This window comes from Leptopilina heterotoma, unplaced genomic scaffold, assembly GCF_015476425.1.
Source record: "Leptopilina heterotoma isolate Lh14 unplaced genomic scaffold, ASM1547642v1 Lhet_26, whole genome shotgun sequence".
NCBI lineage: Eukaryota > Metazoa > Arthropoda > Insecta > Hymenoptera > Figitidae > Leptopilina > Leptopilina heterotoma.
Window position 1 is genome coordinate 4,599,289 of NW_025110969.1, and position 27,936 is coordinate 4,627,224.

Here is a 27,936-nt window from a genome sequence, read left to right on the forward strand (position 1 = left end):
AGTCCAACACGTAATCAATACCGGAGATGCTTTGCCGATTAAACAAAGATACTATTTAGTTTCGCCGAAAGTTCTCGCGGAAATGCATAAAGAAATAGACGAAATGGTCAAAGATGACGTCATCGAACCGTCAGATTCAGATTGGTCCTCGCCTATTATTATGACTAGAAAACCCGATGGTACGTATCGCGTATGTCTTGATTTTCGAAAAGTTAACGGTGTCACAAAAAAAGACGCTTATCCGATACCATATATTAGCGCCATATTGGATAGGTTACGTCACGCTAAATTTATCACTAAATTGGATATGCAAAAAGGATTTTTGCAAGTTCCGCTTCACCCCGATAGCCGACCTAAAACAGCTTTTACTGTTCCCGGACGCGGACTCTTCCAATTTAAAAGGATGCCGTTCGGTTTGACGAACGCACCCGCCACTTTTCAGAGGTTATTAGACGGCATAGTTAAAAATATGGATCCTTTCGTTTTTGTCTACTTAGACGACATAATTATCGTCACGGAGACATTCTCCGAGCATTTAGATTGGCTGAAAAAGGTTTTAGACGCGGTTAAGAAAGTAGGTTTGAAGCTTAGTCCCGAAAAATGCGAATTTTGTTGTACGCAAGTTCGTTATCTCGGATATTTAGTTAACGAAAATGGTCTACAACCCGACCCGGAAAAGATCGAACCCGTAGTTAATTATCCAGTACCGCGTACGATTAAACAATTGCGTAGATTTTTAGGCATGGCCTCATGGTACCGCCGCTTCATTCCCGACTTTGCGACTATTGCGTCTCCTTTGAACTCTTTATTAAAAAAGAATAATAAATGGTTTTGGGGAGAAAATCAACAATTAGCGTTCGAATCTTTGATAACTAGTTTGACTAGCTCTCCTGTGTTAGCGTGCCCTGATTTCGATCTCGATTTCGTATTGCAAACAGACGCTAGCGACTGTGGTATAGGTGCCGTACTGACGCAAAATATCGAAGGTGCAGAACGCGTAATCGCGTACGCGAGTAGATCTTTGAACGATGCCGAGCGAAATTACTCAGTCACGGAAAAAGAGTGCTTAGCAGTGAAATGGGCTATTGAAAAATTCGAATATTATTTAGCTCCGTCTCACTTTACCGTTATAACCGATCACGCTAGTTTGAAGTGGCTCGACAACTTTAAGAAACCTTCTGGTCGATTAGGTCGATGGGCTTTAGCGTTAATGGGTTATAACTATGAAATTGTTTATCGAAAAGGTTCTCTCAACCATGTTCCTGACGCGCTTTCTCGTATTAGCGAAGATCAAAGTACCGAAACTTTGAACGTGATCAAAAATCCCCAAGAATCATGGTATCTTAGACGATACATGACTGTTGCTGAATTTCCCGAAAAATTCCCTCTTTGGCGTATTGTAGACAAACGTTTATATTATTATCGTCCTGACTTATATCTCGAATCACTAGATAAAGATCTAGACGCTTGGAAATTAGTTCCGGGTGAATTCGAACAGAAAACTGTTATTTCTGAAGCTCATAGTGATCCACAATCCGGTCATCTCGGAGCACAAAAAACTTACATGCGAATTACGAAAAATTATTATTGGCCACATTGCTTTCGGCATGTCGTAGCGCATATTAGGAATTGCAGCGTTTGTAGTTCGTGTAAAGTAGATCAATCCGTTCCGCCAGGCCTAATGGGTCGTCGTGTTGCTGAAGAACCATGGATTGTAGTTGCGATGGATATTATCGGACCCCTCCCTCGAAGCAAATCTTAATTTCAGTATATTTTAGTAATCCAAGACCTGTTTACTAAATGGATTGAGTGCGCACCGCTGAGAGCGGCTAACGGTAAAAAGATTAGCGAATTATTTCGTGAACTCGTGATTAACAGATGGGGCGCTCCCCAAGTAATTCTGACCGATAATGGCACCGAATTCGCGAATAATATTATTCGAACTATGGCTAAAGAATACAATATTTTCCACTCCACTACACCCCCGTATCACCCGCAGGCTAATCCTGTTGAAAGGGTTAACCGAGTATTAAAAACTATGATAATTTCTTATATCAAAAAAGATCACCGAGAATGGGATCAAAATCTTGCCGAGTTTAGATTTGCGTATAACACTGCCCATCACAGTAGTTTAAAAGCTACTCCTGCTTTTTTGAATTTAGGTCGCGAGCCGAAACCCGTCAATAATTTGCGTAAAAGAGTCGAAAATATTACCGAAATTGAGACTCAATCTCCTTCTCAATGGAATGAGAGAATGAAAAAAATGAATGTAGTTCGAGATTGGATAGTGAAAAATTTGGATGATGCTTTCGCAAAGCAATCTAAATATTATAACCTCCGACGAAGAGAATTTCGTTACCGTATATACAAACTCTCGTCGAAAGAGAAAAATATTGCCGCAAAGTTATGTCCTCCTTATTCTGGTCCATTCAAGATTTCGAGAGTATATTCTTCTCTTGTGTATGACATTGGCGATTTAAATGATAAAAAGATTAGAAAAATACATATCGAAGATTTGAAACCATATCGAGAATCCACCAATGAAATTGACTAAGTGAAAAACATCCCGTTACTCACAATTTTTTATCTCACGTTAACGAATTATTTTTTTTTGTATGAAAAATATATCTTATTTTTATCCTATGTTTCGTATATTATGAATTATTAATTTTTGTCGTGTAATAATTTTCTCCTAAATTAGAACTTATTCGTTTTCTTATTTTTAGGGTAAATTTCGCTGAGACCTATCAATCATGGCCGAAGCCAATTCTCCTAAAGAATCCGTCGCTGAGACCGCTTCTCCCCGAGTAATGATCCAGGAATCTTTGCAGGAATCCCTTGCGAAATCCCGTGCTGAAACTTACCGCCTCATCTTTGCGATGCAAAAATTAGTTGACGCCCTGGAGAAGGAACGCAATCGAGTCGCTCACCTCAAAGAGAAGATGAAGGGTTACAAAGCCTTGAGAAAAGTTTCTGGTAAAACTCTCTATTTATCACCGAGACGAATTTCCGAAGACGCCAGAAAAATCCTTTGCTCGAAATGTTCTGCACCTGTGACTGTAGACGAATCGACCGCCGCCAATGCACCACATCCTTCCGATGAACCTGGATGTAGCGCACCAAAACTAGAGGAGGCCAATCACCAATCACCGCCGACATCTTCCGAGGATGACTCTTCTGAAGGTTCATTGATCGAAACTATCCTAAGCCCCATAAAAGGGCAACCTAAGGAAAAACAAACTTCCGCCTCGTTGTGTCTGTCGACTAACCCGACCACCACTAACGAAAACAACAAGAAGGACGTCTCGACAGAAAATATTCAATTTGTCGCCAATCAAGATGTTCAAACTACTTCAGATTCTCGAGACGAAATCGCCAACATCCCGCCACCTCGAGACGAACATTCTATGACTGATAGAAACTCGACCGCTGACGTTGTTCCGACCGCTAAATATACCGGAACTATACCGAAGTCTACCTCCAAAAATAATTACACTGGGACCATTCCTAAGAAAGATACTACGACGACAGTACCCGAAGTCTACGACAATCAACGACAGGACGTCGACTCCACCTCGAGAAAGAGAGATTCCCTTCGACGAAATTCCTCTCCGCGATCAAAGGCTCCCGTCAAAAATTATTATCGTGTTGCACCAAAACCAGGATGCTGGAATTGTGGCGACCTAAGTCATCGTTACCCGTCTTGCCCTAAACCATTCCTCCACAAATTCTGTTTCCATTGCGGATATCCAGGATATATATCCACCAATTGTCCCAACTGCAACGGAAAAGACTTAGTCGAAGGTCGCGATTTTTATAAAAAATTCCGTAAATAAGTGAACTTCCTTATTCAAAAAAAAAATAAATAAATAAATAAGGGAAAAAGGAAAACTGTCTCGTGAAGACCTTTTTTTTTGTCAATTTGCACCGTTGTGCTTTGTTCTCTATATTAAATAATCGTTTAATTTTTTTATTATTTGATCGATCCGTCGTTCCGAAAAAAAAAAAAAAATTTCTTTAGTTTAATTTGACATTTTGTTTCTCGCCTAGTTATATTTTTTTTGTTGACTGACTAAGTTTAATTTTTTTGTTTAATTACAACGGCTAAAGTCGTTCAGATTTAGGTTATTCGTTCTACTATTGAAAATAAGTCGTGATTACTTTATTTTTTTTACATCGATCTCACTTTTCGATCTCGTTCAAATAGAACACAAACTACGCTAAATTCTCAGGACAAGTCACTTAAACTTATCGTCGTGACTATCGCCAGTATTACATTTTGTTTAATTTAGTTAGTAAGTCCTGACAATCCTTAATTCTATTCGCGGATATAAAGATCATTCCATTTAAAAATATCATTATTTCAAGAGTTATAATGATTAGTTGTTTTTATCAAAGGAAATTTACGAAAGAAACTTTATTTTGTAACATTTAAGAGAAATTTATAACTCGTTGAGTATTGAAATAAATTCTTTATATTTCCCACATTTATCTATATGACTTTCTATTTTAGTTAATCACAAGCTAAATCTTGACCACATGACCCTTTTTCGTTAAGAATTATTTTGAAAATTTATTTTGAATGAAATAATTATTTGAGTTAAATTTTGTTTATTTGCAAAATAACAAGTAGTCAACAATGAGAAACACTTTTTGAATTTTATTTTTATTTGTTTGATTTTTTTTGGTGCACTTCCAGATCGCTAGATCGGTACCGGGATAGCACATTTTGTCAACTAATATGGAAATAGTTTTGTTTTGCTTTTTGGAAAATTTGTTGCTGAAGTTAAGTTTAGTAGAATTCATTTAGTTGTGTCCCGATTTTAGAAGTATTCATGATTTAATTTGCCGCATTAATTGAAACACTAATTCGTAATTTAATAACAATAATTCTTTCAGCTGTATTCCATATTGATTACTTTATTATAATTTTGCTTATGATTATGTTTTGTTTATTTTGATAATTGGTCGAAAGTGGAATAGAGCGTTTCGAGCAGAAAAATATTGAATCTTGCTGGCGTCTGCCATTTTATTTGAAAAACGATAATTTGTTTTGCTTTTTTTTTGAAATTTTGCGAATTACCCTATATTACGTGGCGGATTGAGCCGCACACGTGGTGTAGAGGGAGAAGTTGTAACGTGAATATTTTTCACGTTACATCCGAGTTAAATTTCTTTAAATATTAAATTTAGAGAAATTCCAGCTCTCTCCTTTTGGACACTTTTCTGCGAAGATCTCTGCTCCACGACTCGACCACGATTAAATTATGATTTATTCTATTCTTGTTTACTGCCCTGCTTTATTTTTTTTTATGTTTGCCACGAGCGATTCTCTTTATGGATTTGTGCTGTGAGACCCGAAGGAGGAACGATTTTGGATTTTGAGAGACTGACTGTTCAACCTCACATTACACTGGCTGTTCGATGCTCTGTATGGCTGTTCGATGCCGCACAATTACACTTTTGACAATCTTGGCTGTTTGAGCTGACCATTTGGCTGTTTGATGCCGTACTTTGAGCAATCCACGCTCATTTTATTTTGCTGCTCGAAGCTGCATTTGGGACGTATGCCGCCCGATTTTTACCTCCAGTCGTGTCAGCTCTGTTTATTCGCTGGACACGTGGATGCTGTTTTGCGTTTGGTTTTGGACCAAACCTTTTATTGTTTGATGTTTTGACACACACACACTCACATTCATGTGGAAGGACACTTCCTCTGGTCACGTCCACCAATTGTCGTTGGATGTTCCAACTAATTTGTCAACTTTGGCCGAGTTGGCCGTTTAAGATCGAAAGCCTTGATCTGATTGGTTCCCGTCTTTTGGAATACTGTCTCTCTTTCCAATCTATCGTTCCGCAATTAAAGAAGAGTTCCTGATCGTCGTCTTTGTAAATCGCTCGTTTAAATTCGCTTCAACTCTTTAAAAACTAATTTTGCTTTGCTTTCGCTCTAATTTTGCTTTTGTTTTGTATTTTAGTTAGTTTGAATATGCTTGCTATTTTGAAAATTTAACTTCGCGTTAACCTAATTTTACCAATTAGTTTAGTAAAATTGTTAATTTGGCATTAATTATATTAACTGTTGAGATTTTGATTTCGCTTATTTTGAGTATTGCTTTGAATCTTGTTATCGCTATTATTGTTATGTTATTTCATCGAAAATAAGATTTTCTATGTTATTTTAGAAATTTAGCTTGCTGTGCGAATATTTTGTAGAATGAAAATTAATTACTCGTAACTTTGTTAAAAATTGTAATTTTGAATTTGAATGGATTTGCCGCCGCGACGCTGCCACGAAACAATGGCGCGCGCGACCGCCGTAGGTCAGGTTAGATAGGGAACACGACGCTACCGGCGAATTAATGAGAAAACGTGACAAGCACCGGCACTTGCTTCCGAGCACTCGATAGTTGCGTTTTTCCAAAAATAATTGTAAAAAGTGTTCCGAACGAGAGGACGACCCTTTGCCGAGACGCTTCCCGTCAACACTTCGTTTCATATAATTTGGTGAGTCGTCAGTAATATTTGGAAAGAATGCATATTCTCGATCTTTCGTTTGTTTTGATTGTCTAAATTTAGATTGTTTCGCGTAGAGAATATGTATTCTTGCTTTCTTTTCGAAATGACGCCACTTTTCGACCTCGTGGTCCTTTTCTTTGCGACAATTTTCGGTTTTGTCAATTAATGTTCAATTTAAAGTCTAATTATAAAGGCTTCATTGCGAATCTCTGTTTCAATTTTGTGATTTTACCATGCATTTCGACGAGTTTGTAAAATTTCGTAGTGCCTCGCGTTTTTCTCCCGTTATCATTTTCATGAAAGAATAAATTCAAAATGTCGTGAAATAGTAAATTGGATTAGGATATCTAGTGTGATAAATGAGTGAATTTAAATTGAGTTAGTTATAGTTAATTTTAGATTATTTTGCGTATGATTTAAATTTTGTCGAGTAGCAGAGAATTTTTTTTTGTTTTGAAATTAAAATTTAGTCGATTTCTTATGAAGTATCTTTTATTAATTTTGTAATTTCTATCAATTTCGATATAATGTCGCGTATCAAAATTTGAAGATTTTATTTATGTTTTATTTGTCACAATATTTCTTGGAAAATCACGATGAATAGTCGAATAAATTTAGTTGTTAGTTATAGAATGTTTTTTTTATTTGCTGAGAATACTCTCTCAAAAACCCTAACCCAAATGTTCTTTATGATTTGCTAGTCGAATTATGATGTTGTAAGTTTATTCCGGTAAACAATTTTCAAGCCTAATTCTGTAGATAATTAGTTATGAGTTTTATAGAATCTTGATTGACTATGATTTGGTTAATGTTAAATTTGATTTGAATTGTGATTATTGTCAGTGGATTAACCTGGTGGTCTCGTTCCATTGAAATAATGTTTTAAATATTGTTTTGCGAAGATTTTGATGCTGACGTGGTTCACCCGTGAACCTGGCGCTCAACACCCTTTTGATTTAGTCTTTTTTTTTGGCTTGAATTTTGTTCCGAAGGTGATCGCTAAAAATCTTATGGCAGAAAGATAGCGATATTATTTTGATTTTGCTTTTGGTCAATGAAATTGTTATACTAGTCTAAAATAATTTTATTTTGCCATTGTGAAATTAAAATATCTCACAATATTAATTAATAAATTATGTATTATATCTGTAAATATATTATAGAATTAATTAATAATTATTAATGAACTAATAATGTAAGTATTTGGTAATAATGAATAGTAAATTATATGCGCTGTTTGTCGAATTTTGAAATTTTAGAAATTTGATTATATGTTTAAGAATTTCTGTCAAGTTTTGAGCTCTACTTCGTGGTTTTCAGAAACCAAATGTTGTTATTTTACCGCAAGATTTAAAAATAAGGTACATTTAACCTATAATTTGAAATGACGTTTGCGTATATCTTAGATAGTAAAATTAAATATCCAAGATACTTGTCTTACAGTTCACTTTCATATATGTAGATATTGAATTTTAACATCCTGGATATTATAGGTTAATATATTCTGTCCAATATATTTAGATAGTGAAATTAAATATCCAAGATACTTGTCTTATAGTTCACTTTCATAGATATTGAATGGTAATATCTAGATAGTAAGCCTTAATATCCATTTTTCTCAGTGAAGCAACTCATTTTGAAGCGATGGTACATTATCGAATACGATTAATCCTGTGCCCAATTATCCTGGCACCATTCCGAAGACGTATGTTTAACGCGAGCCCCTGCCTGAATCGAGACCAACTGCCCCCAGTCAGCTCCATGTGGCGTTTCATCCCCTTTTACACCGACAAGAAGTTTCCTCTAAGCCCTCTCAAGTAACTGAGAGTTATTTAAATCAACAATACCAGTCGGGACCGACCCTAGGGAATTTTGCGAATAGCTATGCACAGGAACTGTCAAACTCGGCGCAGTCTGGGTTTTCCCGTCGTCCTTCGGTTGGATGTGAATCGGATATTAGTGTGAAATCACAAATGGAATTTCGTTCTCAGGATTCGAACCCCACCACTGAGGAGGAATTAGATCCTTTGCCAGTTGCCCCTACCCAGGCCCCGGTCAGAAATTATGGTTTAAGTTGGTTAAATTATTCAAAGATTGGGACATTCGTTTCTCAGCCACAGGCAAGGATGATCCAGAAGAATTTTTGGATCGTTTAACGGATTGTAAAAATTGTAATGAGATTGGGGATAGCGAGATGTTACACGCGTTACCTAGTGTATTGCGTGGAGTGGCTAGTAATTGGTACCGTGTAGTTAAACGCGAAATTAAGACTTGGGGAAATTTTGATAAATTGTTTAGACGTGAATTTTTAGAAACGGTCGATGATGAAGATGTGTATGACGAATTAAAGTCTCGAACGCAAGCAAAAGGAGAGAGAATTTCCGAATATCTCCTTAATGTGCGTTCCATTGCCCAACATTTCAGAAATCCTATGACTGATTTTGAAATGCTCAGGATACTTTATCGTGGATTGACTCCCGATTATAGGCGGTATGTGTCGTCCTTTTCAATACATACTGTTTCCGAGTTAGAAAAGATTTTGCGTAAATATGAAAGAATAAAGGAAATCGACAAGCGCTATGTTCCTCCCCCATCAAAGGAGAAAATGTTGTTCCCAATAGCAGCCCCTAAATCCAATGCTAAGATGTCTAAATTGGACGCCATGTTGGAGAGTTCTTTATCTGATAGTGGTGAGGAAAACACAAGCGCCGAGGCGAATATTAGAAAGAAGAAGCGTAGAAGTAAAAAGTCTAGCACGAAGAAACCCGATCGGAAAGTAGAGGTGGATGCAATCTCGGCCCCAGCTGGGCCGCCCTTGGGAGTAGTGACCACCGCAGCGAATCAGCCTTTTTCAATTCCAGACCGACTAGCCCAACTGTCCTTGCCCATGACCAATTTTGAACAGGCCTTGAATAATAGACCCCCCCTTCAAGTAGCTACGGGTGGGGCAAACCCCCCAAACAATGTTAGGCCACCGGGAGTGAAACCACGTAACACTGGTAATAATAATAATTCACAGACATTCTCGGGAAATTGTAATAAGTGTGGTGTATCTGGTCACAAAGCGATGCAATGTCCCTCGGTGTTGTGTTATAGTTGTAACAGAACGGGTCATTACGCGTCCCAGTGCCCTGATAAACCAAAGGTAACTGTTTCTTGCCAGGTTTGTGAACAGTCGGGGGCGGTTTTTGCAAATTGTAACAATTGCATTTATATAAGGGAGATGTTGGGAAACGCGCAAGGGGGGGCAGTCCAACCCTCCCCCCAGTCGTAGACCCACCGATAGTTGGTACTGCTGTTGAGGAGTGTTTCTTACGTTTAGAACGCATGAGATACTCAGTGCAAGACGAGTGCCCCTCAATTCCTTTTTGCCAAGCGGGAGGGGAAGAGTATGAAGTCGCCCAGTTGTCTGATGTAGTATCGAAAGAGCCCGCAATAGAGTTGAGTGTAGGTTCGAGTAGAGGTGTAGTAGAGAGGGAAACACAGTGTAACGTTGAGCCGAGCGGCAATATAGTAGAAGCGAGAGCGGAGAATGTCGTGAATAGGAGTGGGGTGAGGGGAGAGTTCCCCTCAGAGTTGTGTGCTAAGACCGTCGCGCTGAGTGGGAATCAGCACTTAGAAACGGTTGCTATGCATGAGCCTATAGCTTCGACTCGTGGGGTGTGCGCGGAAGCACAGGCCCAAAGCAGAGTTACGAGCGAGGAATGCATAGATTTTGGTACCAATGACGTCGCGACCGATGCAGCGGTATTGCAGTCGGAACCGACTGATGTAGTTTTTAGGGAGGGGGAAGATGCAACAAGTGCATTATCTCCTAACCAACAGGAAGAAATTATTAATGGTAGTGGCGACGAAAATAGGTATTTCTTGAAAGTTTTCATAGCAAACCGACCTTATCTAGCCCCGTTTGACCCCGATGCGACCATTTCCGCCGTTGGACCGCGCCTTGCAAACGAGTTTAGAGAGCGTTTAGAAGCCTTTGATTCGAATATTTATAGTGCGTTATGCGGAATGACTAGGACCTTGGGCAAATTGAGATTGTGGCTAACGGTAGATGGCGTTGCACAGTCCTTTGAATTGCGAGCGGTAGATTCTTTAAGACAGGATTTAATATTGGGTATAGATTTTTGTAAAGAGATGAATATAGACGTACAGTTGGGTAAGGGTTTGTGGAGAGTAAATGGTCAAGAATGGCATGAATTTACTAGTAAAGTAGATAAAAGGCAGGAAGGTAAAATTTACGCAGAATGCGCAGGAATTTGCGAGTTGGACAATGATCAGCGACGAGAAGTCCAAGCTTTGGTTGACGAGTTAGTTTTGCCCGAAGGCCAAGAACATGGCGTGACTTCTTTAACTGAGCATTCTATTAGTCTCACAGATTCTACCCCTATTAAACATAGGCCGCGCAGAATGTCTCTAATGATGTTACATTGGTTAATTTTGGAAGTAAAAAAATTATTGGAGCAGGGTATTATTGAGCGAGCTTTTAGTGAATGGAGCACAGCCCCGGTAATAGTTAAAAAGGGAGACGGATGATTATGAAGAACATATAAAATGGCTCAGGACCGTGTTAATAAGGTTAGCTCTTGCAGGTTTGGTTGTTAATCCTGCAAAATGTGAATTTGGTTGTTCTCGAGTGACCTACCTTGGTTATGTCCTGGATCATAAGGGTTTACGCCCTGACCCGGAAAAAGTTGCCCCTGTTATAAACTATCCAGTGCCTCAGAATATTAAACAACTTCGCAGATTTTTGGGCATGGTAGGGTGGTATTCGCGTTTTATCCCTAAAGACAGCGAACTTAAAGTCCCACTTTTAAGACTCCTTCAGAAGAGCCGAAGTTGGGAGTGGGGGTCAGAACAGGAGGAGGCTTTTCGTAAATAAAAATTTAAATTGAGTTCAGCGCCCGTACTAGCCCGACCTGATTTTTCTAAGCCTTTTACTATCCAATGTGATGCGAGTGATTTCGCCATTGGAGCGGTTTTTACCCAAGAGTCCGTTGATGGCGAACAACGACCCCTGGTATTTAAAAAGAAAGGCATTAGTCGAAAAATTTCCTTTAAAGTTTTTAGGTTGGCAAGTGTTAGACGGTCGCCTTTATCGACAAAGAGAAGATCCTTTGCTCGATATTGTTTTAGAACCACGCGAATTATGGAAACTTGTAGTGCCCCAGGAATGTCGAGAGAAAATTATGCACACTGCACATGCTGAGTTTTCTGCGGGACATTTGGGCACAAATAAGACCTACCAGCGTGTGGCCGCGGAATATTATTGGCCAGGTATGTGGGCCGATATTAAGAGGTTTGTGATTTCTTGTTCCGATTGTCAGCGTTTCAAGGTCTCTCAGGAAGGTCCGGTGGGCCTTATGGGCCATCGAGTGGTTGAGAATCCCTGGACTGTGGTAGCAGTCGATTGCATGGAGTTCCCCCTAGCAAGAACCAGTGCAAACATCTTGTCGTGTTCCAGGACCTTTTCTCTCGTTGGATAGAAGTCAAGCCTCTGAGATCCGCAGATGGCAAAGCGATTGCTAGGGCCCTCAAAGATTGAATAATTTTCCGTTAAGGAACTCCTCGTTTTTTATTGTCAGATAATGGCAAAGAATTTGACAATCGCGTCCTTAAATCGACCTTGGAAGATTATGGAGTCCAACATTTGACCACCCCCCCTATCACCCTCAGGCTAATCCTGTTGAAAGGAGCAATCGAGTGCTCAAGACCATGATTGCGACGTTCGTAGGTAATGACCACCGTGATTGGGACAAGCATATTCATGAATTTAGAAATGCCGTCAATACGGCCGCCCAAGCCACTACCAAAGTATCCCCCGCGTTTTTAAATTTTGGCCGCCAACCTTGCCCGTGAAGAGTTTGAGGCGAGAAGTGGAACAAATAACGACCGTGGACCGTATTGCCCCTGACTTGTGGTTGGATAGACTCAAGAGACTGGACGCATTGCGAGACCTGGTTACACGTTATATGGACCAAGCAAGGGACAAACAAGCCGAGCATTATAATAAAAATAAAAGAGTTGCCTCGTTTCACGTGGGTGATTTAGTTTTATGGCGCTCTCGTAAATTGTCTAATGCTAACCAACGTTTCTCGGCCAAATTAGCCCCTAAATTTGACAGGCCGTTCGAAATTTTACGTCAGATTTCGGAAAATATTTATGAATTGAAAACGGATAGCAATCGTCGAATTACTAAAGTCCATGTCTCGGATTTAAAGCGTTATATTCCCCCCCCCCGCGGTTCAAATTAATTAGTTTTGTTTTATAGTTGGTGGATTGTTAGACCATCTTTGTGTCTTTGTTTTGTGTTACTACGTTTTTTTTTGTTTGTTTGTTTGTATCTTATTTTGATTTGGTTTTTGCAGAAGACTCAATGCCTCAAAATTGTGGTCGGCGAGGAGTCACTTTGAGGAACTGTCCTCGTTGTGGTCGACTTCATAGGGAGTCCATGGTTCGACAGTTTGCGTATTATCAGTACCGAGATGAACGTGCTCGTTTTTATGAGAATCGTCCCCGAGAGTCTGTTAGACCTGTGGTTCCTTCCCCCCCTGTCACGCCGGAGCCCCAGCCTGGGACAAGTGCCAGTGGCCTTGTAGGAGAGATGAGTGGAGTTCGCGAGAAGGTGTGTCTGATAGATCAGATTATTCATCTCGAACGTTTTATCTCCGACTTACCTTCAGAAGTGGCGAGAGAGATAAAAATGAAATTTTGGAAAGATCGACAGTAAATTTTTCTAATTTGTAATTTCATTTTGAATTAAAGATTGCAATTATTTTTGAAATTAATTTTTTTTTATTTAACCAAAAACCCTTTTTTTCTCGGCAATATTTCTTTGAGTAATATTGGCCTAGTGAGGGGGTTTGTAACGATGCAAATCGTTACTTGGTTTTTGCCAGCATTTAGTTTTCCTTTTTCTAAATTTGCTATAGTGCTGGTATCGTCTCGTCTCTCTTTTCCGCGTTCTGTCTGTCGCCTTTTGTCGTTTATTGCTATAGTTGGTGTCGTTCAGCGTCTTGTGTTCGTTTCCCTTCAAGTCGAATTATGAATGATTACGCGCATGACTGTTTGATGGGAAGACGACACATTGGTCAAGACCGCCCTTTTCCTAACAGGTGGATCGCAATGGTAAAGAGAGAGAAGGTGTTAATTTCGGAGGTTTCTAATAAGGATGGAGTTTTCCTTCGAAAAGGTTTGCAGTTTCTTGGATTTTTCGTCAGTTCTAATTTTCATTCAAGCGGTTCCTCTCTAGTTATCGAGACGTGTCGTGAAAGGAGAGAACGTTGAGATCAAAATTAGGAGAAAACTAATTTTTTGTCGAATTGCATTATTTTATAATTTATTTAATTGTATTTTAAGTATTCATTATTAATAAATTTAAGTAGTCTCTAAAATTAAAGTTTGTTGTGTTTTTGTGAATCAATTTGTTTCGAATTCTGTTGGAGAGTTGAAGTTCACATCGTTGGTGAACCGTTGGAGTTTGAATTGGGAGAAGAATATATTTGTCGTTTTTTTTTGTCGTTACGTTCGGGTATTTTCTGATGCATTCAATGTTGAATTTAATTATTTCAAAGTTGATAATTTTACCCTCACAAGGTTAAATGTGACTTGCAGAATTTATGTATTTTATACTTTGTTGTCTAATATTTGACTATTTTTGTACTTACCGTTTTTTCTAGAAATGTCAAAATTATTTAAGTACTTCCATCTCAAAATTGATACTTTCTGAAGCGTGTTTGTAATTGGCTAAATTTTATACCTAGTAGGCTCACGTTCAATTATTATTTAATTATCATATAATTACACTGAAAAAACTGGAGTATTGGACTAAACATCTGGAGGGACAATGATATTTGAGAGTTAGCTATTGGATAACAATCTAAATGTTCAAATACACCATTGACAGATATTCGTGCCATTTCTCTTGGAGGGAAAATGAGTTTATAACAGAGGGACAAATTAACCATCTTGAGACATTGACAGATATTCGTGCCATTTCTCTTGGAGGGAAAATGAGTTTATAACAGAGGGACAAATTAACCATCTTGAGACATCCCTTCCTTATCCGGCGCGAAATGAATAAATATGGCAACCTAACCCATAAATTAAATAGATAAAATGTCAGAAAAATAATTTCGCGCGCATCAGATCGTACACATTTTCTGCGCAACTTTTAACCCTCAGATATAATGGAAGAGAATATACAAGTAGATTCCCATTACCAATTCAAAATTTATTTTAGAAGGACTATTTAACTCTCTTCATAAGCAAAGGAAACATACACTTTTTGAACCTCCGAATTTGACACTCCAGTTTTCTCAGTGTAGATACAGAAGCAAAGGATTGCAACAAGATATGCTTAAAATTTTTAATTTTCTTAGTTATTTTTTAATATTTCATAATTATTAATTCTATGACTCTAATATAATTTAAATTTCATTAAAGTTTTTGAAAATATTTCTTTCTTTTATTAAATAAATATTATGCACTGTTGAATATTTTTTATGAAGTGTCTAATGTGTAAATATTAAAAAAAATCAACTTTCTTTACTGAAGTAATTGCTTTTGACCCCTTTTTGCTTTATATAATATGTCGTTCTGGTTGGTATAATTTAAAAAGCAAATTTAGCCAAGTATAAATCCAATTCAGAAATGTTTACTTTTGAGGTAAGAATACTTATAGAATTTTGCTTCAGTTGTATTTTTATCTTGTATTAATAACAACACAATTTAAATTTTTTATTATCAAAGAATCGAAAGTACAGATATTTGTACATTTGTTGTTTCACTAAATGTTTTAAACTGACGCTTAGAATTCTATTTTAATATATAATATAAATTTTCAGCCTTTTTGTTCCGTGCTACTGAGCTTCTTAATTTTCTTATTCTGCAAAGTAGAATTACATATTTATTATATTATTTATTGAATTTTTACTTTTAATTTTAAGTAGGTTTTAATATGAGGCCTCAGATCGATGAACTTGGCTGCTACGCGGTCGCAAAAAGGAATAATATAGTCAGGTAGCAGTGAGCTCCTCTGGACCACAAACTACTACTATTATACATTGAGCTCTGTGCTGTGAACGATTCTTCGATCGGAAGCCTTATTTAAAAGAAGAAATGTAATTAAATGTTAATTATAAGTTTATAATTTAAAATTGTAACGGATTAGAAATTAGCTCTAAAGTATTACGCCGTTTTGAATTACATAAGCACTAAGAGAATTAACATTTTTATAATTTACAAAACATTCCCTCTTATATCACAAACGATAAGATATAACGTTTTGGAAGTTAGTTAATATTTATTAGAAAAATAAATTCCATTTTTACTTTCCAGTGCCCCAAGTGCGAACCGTACCCGACCGTTGGCCCAACTGTGGCTGATGGTTGGGCCGACCATTAAGAAATTGGCTTCAAAACATTGGCAGTCAAAGTTTACCCGACCGTTGGCCCAATTGCGGTTGACGGTTGGGCCGACGGTCATATGTTCGCGGTTGCCACGGTGACATTCACGGTTGGCCCAACTCTGGGAGAAACTTTTAACTAAAGTTGGGGCATCTTTGGGTGCCGAAACTTCGGCTGCCACAGTTGGCTTGACTTTGGCCCGACGTTCCAACTGTGGCGGCTGACCGAAATTCGCACCTGGGTGTAGAAATACTAAAATATTTAAATATTTACTAAAAAACTTGCCTTTAGGTTATGCAAAAATCATGACACTAAGTTCAAACTCCAGGGCAAAGATTGTAGAGGTTAAGAGGTGGGAGCAGGATCATATTTTGGAATGTTTGCTTTAGAAAATTCGAATCATCTCCTTTTCAATTCGTAACTGTAAACTTCAAGAGGGTCCGTTTTATTTTTTTTGTAATCTGCACATAAAAATACATATGTGTACAATATTTTAGTTCTTTAAACTTATCAAAAATATATATTCCTCGGTCCGGGACTGCTTATTGCAATAATGCATAAATAAATATAATGATTTATAATTAAAAATACTTGATAATGCTATATTAATTTTATTGTCTGTTTACTCTAACTCTGAATTAATTAAAAATTTATTATTTTCTGGCAATTCTTTGACAATATCTATTATTAGTAATTAGCAGAAAATAACTAATTAGCATTAAATAATTATTAGAAAAGCAGCTAATTTTAAATTGAAAATAAATGTATTTTTAACAAATATTTAGTTAATAAAAAAATATTATTTCCTAAGTTTTATAATTAATTCAAATTTTAAAAAGCACTATTCTACTTTTGAAAACTATTAATATTTTAATAAAAGAATTATTAAATTATAATATTCTATTCTCTTTAACTATAAATCATTACAAATCCTTTCTGCATTATTTTTATTCACAGCTACCCTAAAGAGTGTAACATGTAATGAATATATATATTTTGAAAAAGTAAATTGAAAAACGTAATAATTTTCTCATGTTTTAAAAAGAAACTATTGAACTTTAGCAATTAAATATCACTAAATACTTTTTAGGGCATTCGCTATCCGCCACCTGCGACCCGCCCAGTAGCTTATGATAGCTCTGGGAAATGAATATCTAGTACGGTTTATACTTTTAATGCAATTAAAAATAAAACTTTTATCCATTTTTAAAGAAGAAGAAAGAAGACTAAAAAAATGTGGAATATTTTTTTTATAGTTTCGCAACTGAAAATTATTGAAAGATCAATTGCAATTATTTAAGTTGAAGTTTAACATTAGAAATGAAAAATTAAATATTATAAAATCTTTTTAATTGCATTAAAAGTCACGTGGCTAAAAAGCACTTTTTAAATTTTTACGATTTACACTTTACATAATATATAAAGTAAAGCAAAAATGCATTTATTTGATTTTTTACTTTTAAATTTTAATGAGTTTTACTCTTTGTTTTCTGTGTCGAAATCTGTTAATAGGTTTCAAATTGAGGGCAGTGTAATTACAAAAATTTCTGAAAATCTGTAAAGACTTACAAAAGCAAATATACCTACTCTGTAAAAAAGAGGGTTGTTGTAGTATATTTTCGAATGCTCTCAACGGCCGCGACGTAAAAAACATAAAAAAAGTAAAAGTAAAATAAAAAAAGTAAAGTTTGTAAAGTTTTTGTAGTGGTATAATGTAAAGTATTTTTGTGTCATGTTTGCACATCTTCAATAATGGATCTGCAATGTAAATTTTGAATAATGTTGTATTTATCTGGTGACATCCTTCCATCTTTCAATTGACGTAATTCTGATGAATATTTGCAATTATCCGTAGAGATCCTTGTTATTTCAATGGTGCCTCGCGAGAACCCAATCGCGAGAAATGCTTGCAAATTACTTAATATCGAACAAGTGACGCGCCAGAACATAGAAGTGGTGAATTAATAACAAGAAAATCGGTATTTTTACAGAAATGGTAGCGTTAAATCGTACGTTATATAATTGAGTAGATTTAAATCCTTCCATGGTTTAATTGATATTTGATAAATAAATGATCATGGGAAGGTAAATAATTGAATAAGAAATCCAATGTGTTTCGTCAGTAATGCGACGTTTCGTTGGCTAAGGTTTGCCAACCTCATCAGGCTAAATTTATTAAAAACAGAAAAGGCACTTTAATATTTATAAAGGTTTTCTAAAAAACACTATTTTTCACTAAAGTAATTAACAACGAATAATATCCTACCTAATTCATTAAAACATAAAAACACTATTTTAGTTCGTCATGAAGAATAAAAATTAAATAAATAAATAAATAAATTAAAAAACAAAACACGACACATATTCCACACAAGAGATTAAATTTATAATTATATAGAAGAAAAGGAGACATTCCTCTACAACGACTCAGTGTCAACTGAAATAAAATTAGAAACTGAGATAAGAAAGTCAAAACTATGAAAACTAAAAGAGTCAATGAACTGATATGTAAACACAGGTGGTCAGCAAGATATGTTATTGTTTTGTCATTATGGACATGAGTCTATACGTCTGAAAAGAGGAAAGAACGTTTTATTTAGAGTGAGAATATCTTCTTTTCTGTTAATAGTGGAATGATTTGTTTTTATGTGGATCATTTCCGATATTCGTCGTTTTATAAAATTTTTTTCATTGTCCAAAACCTTCACATTTTCCCAATCAAAATCATGATTGAAATTGATACAATGTCGGTACACTACAGAGTTGTCATTCACTTTTTTATGTTCGTTTATGCGAGTTAGTAAAGATCGTTTCGTCTCGCCAATATATGTTGCAGGGCAGGTTTTACAATCAAACTTATATACAACATTTGTTCTATCCCATTTTTTTGTCGAATCTTTACCTAGTTTGATGATAGAACTAGAATTTTTATTTATAAGAGGAATAGACGTGCAATTAAACTCTCTAAGGATATTTGACAACTTGAAAAAACATTTTTCATTAAAAGGTAAACAAACTTTTGGAATTTTACTATATATATTAGTTTTGTTATTATTATTATTAACATCAGAAAATTTTATTTTATTAACACGAATCTTGATATGTTTTTCAATGAAGTCTGAAGGATAGTTATTGTTTTTTAAAATATTTTTAATTTTTTTCAAGTTGTCAAATTGGAATTTTTTATTGGACAATGAAAATGCCCTATCTACAAGATTATATACAATATTCTTCTTCTGTTGAAGTGGATGATCTGAAAAATAGTTAATGAGTCTATCTGATGAAATCGGTTTTTGATACCAATTTGTAATAATTTTGTTGTTGTCTCTGATAAGCTTTAGATCGAGAAAGTTAATAGAATTTTCTTTTTCTTTTTCAACAGTAAATTGTAATTTTCGATTGTAAGAGTTAAAAGTGTCAATGACCAGATCAACATGTTCTTTTTTTATGGCTAAAATTGTGTCATCCACATACCTATAATAGAAAAGTGGAACACAATTATGTTTTTCTTTTAACTCTTTTAAACATTCAGTTTCCAGATCATCCATTACAATATCCGAGACGAAAGGTGAAATTGGAGAACCCATCGGAGTTCCGTATGTCTGTCTGTAGAATTTTCCATCAAAAGAAAAATATGTATTATTAAATACAAATTTAGTAAAATCAATAATGTCAGAGAATGGAATTTTACATTTTTGGTTTATACAACTAACACGTCGATCCAAACTCTGAATGACCAACTCACAAGACACATTTGTAAACATGGAACTTACGTCAAGTGAGATAAAAGTGTAGCTGTCGTCCATAGTAACATTGTCTAATTTGTTTTTAAGTTCTAAACTATTGTTAATGTGTGACCGAGGTAAAGTAATACAATTTTTTAAGGAGTTGTACAATATTTTTGCGAGAAAATGAGTAGGGCTATTTATTAAGGAAATAATCGGACGAAGTGGGACATTTTCTTTATGTATTTTTGGGAGTCCATAAGCTTTAGCCAAAACAGTGTCAGTCAAAGTCAATTGATTCGGGTGATAAACTTTGTCAAGGAATTCATTTTCATTTAAATATTTAAGAATTGATGATGTATTTTTGATAAGTTTTTTAATTGGATTCTTTTTTATAAGTTCATATGTTGTAGTGTCAGTAAACATATTTGTCATTTTTTGATTATAGTCAGTTTTCTTTAAAAGTACTGTCACATTGCCTTTATCGGCAGGAGTGAAAAAAAGTTCAGGATTATTTTTTAAAAAGTTTTTGTAATATTTAATTTTTTTGAAAAAGATTTATCTTGATTAGTTAATGAATTCTTATTTTTCAAATTATTTGACAAAACATCAGAAAATTTTCCCCTTAAAGTATTTTTTGAATTTTCATCAATGTCGACTTTTGATAAACAAAACTCTAAGTTTTTTACGGTATTTATAATATCTACCTTAGAGATGTCTTTTGAAAAACAGAAATTGGGACCCAATGATGCAACTTCAGCCACTTCTGACGGGATCACAATATCGGTTAAATTTTTGAACCAATTTGGTTTGGAAATTTTGGTTTCGACTGATTGTTTTTTTATTAATGTTGTTAATTTATTTTTATGAATAGTATTATTGGCGTGTAAAATGCGAATGAACTTTTTTCGTGAAAGATCAAAAAATCTGTCACGAGACACGTTGTTAAAATTTGAATTTTTAATACTAAGTTCACAATAATTTTGAAGCTTTTTTAAGAATTCCACATGTAGATGAATGTCGTTGATTTCAATGTTTAATATGTTTCTTAGATAAGATGCATTTAATTTTGCAAAGGTTTTTTTGCATGACTTACTGTAAAAAGATGTAATGTTTACACGTTTTTGTAGATTGATGATATGTTGAGGAAAGACGTTGTTATTTCTACAACTCAACAGAAAAACCTTTTTTGAAAGTGCCGTCGCCAATTGTTTATTTGTAGATGTCCATTTTTTTAAAAGATCTTTAAGATGTTTTCCATATTTTTCACCAATATATGTGAAAAAGGATGTTGACAACAAGGTTGAGTCTATCTCCGATCCAAGACTCGAAATTGATAATTGAGTAGATTTAAATCCTTCCATGGTTTAATTGATATTTGATAAATAAATGATCATGGGAAGGTAAATAATTGAATAAGAAATCCAATGTGTTTCGTCAGTAATGCGACGTTTCGTTGGCTAAGGTTTGCCAACCTCATCAGGCTAAATTTATTAAAAACAGAAAAGGCACTTTAATATTTATAAAGGTTTTCTAAAAAACACTATTTTTCACTAAAGTAATTAACAACGAATAATATCCTACCTAATTCATTAAAACATAAAAACACTATTTTAGTTCGTCATGAAGAATAAAAATTAAATAAATAAATAAATAAATTAAAAAACAAAACACGACACATATTCCACACAAGAGATTAAATTTATAATTATATAGAAGAAAAGGAGACATTCCTCTACAACGACTCAGTGTCAACTGAAATAAAATTAGAAACTGAGATAAGAAAGTCAAAACTATGAAAACTAAAAGAGTCAATGAACTGATATGTAAACACAGGTGGTCAGCAAGATATGTTATTGTTTTGTCATTATGGACATGAGTCTATACGTCTGAAAAGAGGAAAGAACGTTTTATTTAGAGTGAGAATATCTTCTTTTCTGTTAATAGTGGAATGATTTGTTTTTATGTGGATCATTTCCGATATTCGTCGTTTTATAAAATTTTTTTCATTGTCCAAAACCTTCACATTTTCCCAATCAAAATCATGATTGAAATTGATACAATGTCGGTACACTACAGAGTTGTCATTCACTTTTTTATGTTCGTTTATGCGAGTTAGTAAAGATCGTTTCGTCTCGCCAATATATGTTGCAGGGCAGGTTTTACAATCAAACTTATATACAACATTTGTTCTATCCCATTTTTTTGTCGAATCTTTACCTAGTTTGATGATAGAACTAGAATTTTTATTTATAAGAGGAATAGACGTGCAATTAAACTCTCTAAGGATATTTGACAACTTGAAAAAACATTTTTCATTAAAAGGTAAACAAACTTTTGGAATTTTACTATATATATTAGTTTTGTTATTATTATTATTAACATCAGAAAATTTTATTTTATTAACACGAATCTTGATATGTTTTTCAATGAAGTCTGAAGGATAGTTATTGTTTTTTAAAATATTTTTAATTTTTTTCAAGTTGTCAAATTGGAATTTTTTATTGGACAATGAAAATGCCCTATCTACAAGATTATATACAATATTCTTCTTCTGTTGAAGTGGATGATCTGAAAAATAGTTAATGAGTCTATCTGATGAAATCGGTTTTTGATACCAATTTGTAATAATTTTGTTGTTGTCTCTGATAAGCTTTAGATCGAGAAAGTTAATAGAATTTTCTTTTTCTTTTTCAACAGTAAATTGTAATTTTCGATTGTAAGAGTTAAAAGTGTCAATGACCAGATCAACATGTTCTTTTTTTATGGCTAAAATTGTGTCATCCACATACCTATAATAGAAAAGTGGAACACAATTATGTTTTTCTTTTAACTCTTTTAAACATTCAGTTTCCAGATCATCCATTACAATATCCGAGACGAAAGGTGAAATTGGAGAACCCATCGGAGTTCCGTATGTCTGTCTGTAGAATTTTCCATCAAAAGAAAAATATGTATTATTAAATACAAATTTAGTAAAATCAATAATGTCAGAGAATGGAATTTTACATTTTTGGTTTATACAACTAACACGTCGATCCAAACTCTGAATGACCAACTCACAAGACACATTTGTAAACATGGAACTTACGTCAAGTGAGATAAAAGTGTAGCTGTCGTCCATAGTAACATTGTCTAATTTGTTTTTAAGTTCTAAACTATTGTTAATGTGTGACCGAGGTAAAGTAATACAATTTTTTAAGGAGTTGTACAATATTTTTGCGAGAAAATGAGTAGGGCTATTTATTAAGGAAATAATCGGACGAAGTGGGACATTTTCTTTATGTATTTTTGGGAGTCCATAAGCTTTAGCCAAAACAGTGTCAGTCAAAGTCAATTGATTCGGGTGATAAACTTTGTCAAGGAATTCATTTTCATTTAAATATTTAAGAATTGATGATGTATTTTTGATAAGTTTTTTAATTGGATTCTTTTTTATAAGTTCATATGTTGTAGTGTCAGTAAACATATTTGTCATTTTTTGATTATAGTCAGTTTTCTTTAAAAGTACTGTCACATTGCCTTTATCGGCAGGAGTGAAAAAAAGTTCAGGATTATTTTTTAAAAAAGTTTTTGTAATATTTAATTTTTTTGAAAAAGATTTATCTTGATTAGTTAATGAATTCTTATTTTTCAAATTATTTGACAAAACATCAGAAAATTTTCCCCTTAAAGTATTTTTTGAATTTTCATCAATGTCGACTTTTGATAAACAAAACTCTAAGTTTTTTACGGTATTTATAATATCTACCTTAGAGATGTCTTTTGAAAAACAGAAATTGGGACCCAATGATGCAACTTCAGCCACTTCTGACGGGATCACAATATCGGTTAAATTTTTGAACCAATTTGGTTTGGAAATTTTGGTTTCGACTGATTGTTTTTTTATTAATGTTGTTAATTTATTTTTATGAATAGTATTATTGGCGTGTAAAATGCGAATGAACTTTTTTCGTGAAAGATCAAAAAATCTGTCACGAGACACGTTGTTAAAATTTGAATTTTTAATACTAAGTTCACAATAATTTTGAAGCTTTTTTAAGAATTCCACATGTAGATGAATGTCGTTGATTTCAATGTTTAATATGTTTCTTAGATAAGATGCATTTAATTTTGCAAAGGTTTTTTTGCATGACTTACTGTAAAAAGATGTAATGTTTACACGTTTTTGTAGATTGATGATATGTTGAGGAAAGACGTTGTTATTTCTACAACTCAACAGAAAAACCTTTTTTGAAAGTGCCGTCGCCAATTGTTTATTTGTAGATGTCCATTTTTTTAAAAGATCTTTAAGATGTTTTCCATATTTTTCACCAATATATGTGAAAAAGGATGTTGACAACAAGGTTGAGTCTATCTCCGATCCAAGACTCGAAATTGATAATTGAGTAGATTTAAATCCTTCCATGGTTTAATTGATATTTGATAAATAAATGATCATGGGAAGGTAAATAATTGAATAAGAAATCCAATGTGTTTCGTCAGTAATGCGACGTTTCGTTGGCTAAGGTTTGCCAACCTCATCAGGCTAAATTTATTAAAAACAGAAAAGGCACTTTAATATTTATAATGGTTTTCTAAAAAACACTATTTTTCACTAAAGTAATTAACAACGAATAATATCCTACCTAATTCATTAAAACATAAAAACACTATTTTAGTTCGTCATGAAGAATAAAAATTAAATAAATAAATAAATAAATTAAAAAACAAAACACGACACATATTCCACACAAGAGATTAAATTTATAATTATATAGAAGAAAAGGAGACATTCCTCTACAACGACTCAGTGTCAACTGAAATAAAATTAGAAACTGAGATAAGAAAGTCAAAACTATGAAAACTAAAAGAGTCAATGAACTGATATGTAAACACAGGTGGTCAGCAAGATATGTTATTGTTTTGTCATTATGGACATGAGTCTATACGTCTGAAAAGAGGAAAGAACGTTTTATTTAGAGTGAGAATATCTTCTTTTCTGTTAATAGTGGAATGATTTGTTTTTATGTGGATCATTTCCGATATTCGTCGTTTTATAAAATTTTTTTCATTGTCCAAAACCTTCACATTTTCCCAATCAAAATCATGATTGAAATTGATACAATGTCGGTACACTACAGAGTTGTCATTCACTTTTTTATGTTCGTTTATGCGAGTTAGTAAAGATCGTTTCGTCTCGCCAATATATGTTGCAGGGCAGGTTTTACAATCAAACTTATATACAACATTTGTTCTATCCCATTTTTTTGTCGAATCTTTACCTAGTTTGATGATAGAACTAGAATTTTTATTTATAAGAGGAATAGACGTGCAATTAAACTCTCTAAGGATATTTGACAACTTGAAAAAACATTTTTCATTAAAAGGTAAACAAACTTTTGGAATTTTACTATATATATTAGTTTTGTTATTATTATTATTAACATCAGAAAATTTTATTTTATTAACACGAATCTTGATATGTTTTTCAATGAAGTCTGAAGGATAGTTATTGTTTTTTAAAATATTTTTAATTTTTTTCAAGTTGTCAAATTGGAATTTTTTATTGGACAATGAAAATGCCCTATCTACAAGATTATATACAATATTCTTCTTCTGTTGAAGTGGATGATCTGAAAAATAGTTAATGAGTCTATCTGATGAAATCGGTTTTTGATACCAATTAAAATCAATTTAATTAACAATTTATTAAAACAAATGTTGTATATAAGTTTGATTGTAAAACCTGCCCTGCAACATATATTGGCGAGACGAAACGATCTTTACTAACTCGCATAAACGAACATAAAAAAGTGAATGACAACTCTGTAGTGTACCGACATTGTATCAATTTCAATCATGATTTTGATTGGGAAAATGTGAAGGTTTTGGACAATGAAAAAAATTTTATAAAACGACGAATATCGGAAATGATCCACATAAAAACAAATCATTCCACTATTAACAGAAAAGAAGATATTCTCACTCTAAATAAAACGTTCTTTCCTCTTTTCAGACGTATAGACTCATGTCCATAATGACAAAACAATAACATATCTTGCTGACCACCTGTGTTTACATATCAGTTCATTGACTCTTTTAGTTTTCATAGTTTTGACTTTCTTATCTCAGTTTCTAATTTTATTTCAGTTGACACTGAGTCGTTGTAGAGGAATGTCTCCTTTTCTTCTATATAATTATAAATTTAATCTCTTGTGTGGAATATGTGTCGTGTTTTGTTTTTTAATTTATTTATTTATTTATTTAATTTTTATTCTTCATGACGAACTAAAATAGTGTTTTTATGTTTTAATGAATTAGGTAGGATATTATTCGTTGTTAATTACTTTAGTGAAAAATAGTGTTTTTTAGAAAACCTTTATAAATATTAAAGTGCCTTTTCTGTTTTTAATAAATTTAGCCTGATGAGGTTGGCAAACCTTAGCCAACGAAACGTCGCATTACTGACGAAACACATTGGATTTCTTATTCAATTATTTACCTTCCCATGATCATTTATTTATCAAATACGTACGTTATATACTTCCAGTTATTTGAATTACACAAGCATTTAAATGCAACAAATTTTAAAGTCTTTACATGGATTTAACACTTTACCTCGTGTCAATTGACTGATGACGTTTTAAACGACAAGTTAAGTGATAAAAGAGTCAACACTAATATCTCGCTGTAGTTAATCTATCAGATTTCATACACTGATAATATTCAATCCGCGTTATTCTCTTTGTAAGGATGTAAATTGGTTGATCTTGAGTTGGACCTCGGATTCTCATCCATAAGCAAACAACTTTTGTTGTCACAGAATAAACTTCACTTGAAAAAGTCTTCAAATCCAAGTTTCTAAAGAAATCTTTAAATACATATAGCTTTCTTAACACACTCTGTGAGAGATTTTGACTAAATAAGATAAATAACTAAATAAGATCTCCTGATAATTGAACAGCCTCCCCAATCAGCGTCAACATATCCTTAAACTAGTCCTTTTTTTATGCAGCTAATTCCTACGTCGATGGTTCCTTTAAGGTAGCGTAAATTGCGATTAGTTATCTTCCAATGCTTCGAGACATGGCAATTATTGAATTTTTCTAAGTAGCTTATTGTACAATTAATGTCAAGACGAGTTATGACTGAAAGATAGGTAATTCCAGGATGTATAATAATAGTTCATTCACTCTGACGACGTTGTTACATTATCTAAATTTTATCTCCAAGAATTAGGTTGCAGGTCCTAGAACTTTTAGATTAAATTCATTGAACAGTTTTCCTTTTGAAGATTTTGATTATCCATCGTCTTTAGCTTCTATGAGAAAATCATTAACGTAGCCTTTCATTTTTCGATGCTTCCATCTGGGTCCAGCTTGTTTTGACATACCTATCATCTTCTTTATCAAAACTTCAGATATAAGTGTCTGCTCAACTTCTTTGTCAATTTATATTTATTCGGTGTCATTTTCTTGATCATTCTCTCACTGTGCACTGCTTCTGAATCCTGATCTTGTTTCCTAATGTGGGTACATTTGTCTGTGACTGATTTCTTCCCACTTCCATTCGGTCGACTCGGTTTTTTTCTCGGTTCTGGAGCTTTTTTCGCATTCTGTGTTTCTTCATTTGCTGGATCATCCTACTTCTTTTCTCGTTTAAAACCTCTGAATTCATCTTTATCGTCGCTTTCTGTGTCTTTTCGTTTATTTGTCGAAATGTTTTCGGTGTTATTTGATTAGTGTAAATGTGTTTGATGTCCACAAAAAATTAATTACTGAGATTATTTGTATAAAATAAATACTCAATAATCTATAAGGCAACCTACAAATAGTACTTCGTAAGCGGAGAGAAAAAACGGGGCTTTGTAGCACGTAGTGCTACAAAGTATGGTCCATGCCTACACAAAATCGAAGCTATCCTAAAAATTTATTAAAGATTTACTGGCAAACTTCGAAGTATTTACGTGAAAAGTTTAGTGAAAACTTTATAAAGATTTAAATGTCGCACTTCAATAAATTTTTAGGAAAATTGTATGCTACATTTTCGTCTAGAAGAGAGAAGTCGAAAATTTAATTAATATGTTCAGTAAAGTTTTAAGTTAAATTTTTATAAAAATTCGACGATAAACATTTGTGGAAGTGGGGCATTTAAATCTTTACATAATTTGCATTAAACTTTGCAAGTTAATTTTTAATAAATTTTTGGAAAGTTTCAGTGCAGTGTGGGTGGCTTTAGCGTATGGGCGCTTCCTTATGGCGTAAGTACAAACTCGTACGATTTCAAGCAAGAACTCTTGCTGC

The 27,936-nt window shown here is 34.0% G+C and overlaps 2 protein-coding genes and 1 long non-coding RNA gene across 4 annotated transcripts; 1 reads left to right on the top strand and 2 right to left on the bottom strand.

Moving 5' to 3' along the window:
- Positions 1-18,040: 18,040 nt before the first annotated feature.
- On the bottom strand, positions 18,041-20,161 carry LOC122503319. The gene is made up of 2 exons (XM_043613812.1): positions 18,193-20,161; positions 18,041-18,092 (listed from the first exon to the last, which is right to left on the bottom strand). Exon 1 carries the CDS (start codon positions 20,084-20,086, stop codon positions 18,476-18,478), a length of 1,611 nt encoding a protein of 536 aa, XP_043469747.1. The 5' UTR covers positions 20,087-20,161; the 3' UTR covers positions 18,041-18,092; positions 18,193-18,475.
- Positions 20,162-21,083: 922 nt separating this feature from the next.
- Positions 21,084-25,273, bottom strand: LOC122503318. Of its 2 annotated transcripts, XR_006301730.1 has the most exons (3): positions 24,280-25,273; positions 21,236-24,179; positions 21,084-21,135 (listed from the first exon to the last, which is right to left on the bottom strand). XR_006301730.1 is itself a non-coding variant. In XM_043613811.1 (2 exons), the coding sequence occupies exon 2, from the start codon at positions 24,057-24,059 to the stop codon at positions 21,519-21,521; it is 2,541 nt and encodes an 846-aa protein (XP_043469746.1). In that variant the 5' UTR covers positions 24,060-24,179; positions 24,280-25,273; the 3' UTR covers positions 21,084-21,518. The 2 variants fall into 2 exon arrangements, 1 of the variants encoding a protein (XP_043469746.1); XM_043613811.1 differs by having other exon boundaries at positions 21,084-24,179.
- Positions 25,274-25,349: 76 nt separating this feature from the next.
- LOC122503322 lies at positions 25,350-26,106 on the top strand. Its single transcript, XR_006301733.1, has 2 exons — positions 25,350-25,954; positions 26,055-26,106. It is a non-coding gene; the product is annotated as an uncharacterized LOC122503322 (long non-coding RNA).
- The last annotated feature ends 1,830 nt before the right edge of the window (positions 26,107-27,936 follow it).

Coding starts and splice junctions, on each gene's coding strand:
- LOC122503319 (XM_043613812.1), bottom strand. CDS start 20,086: ATGACAAATATGTTTACTGACACTACAACATATGAACTTATAAAAAAG.
- LOC122503318 (XM_043613811.1), bottom strand. CDS start 24,059: ATGGAAGGATTTAAATCTACTCAATTATCAATTTCGAGTCTTGGATCG.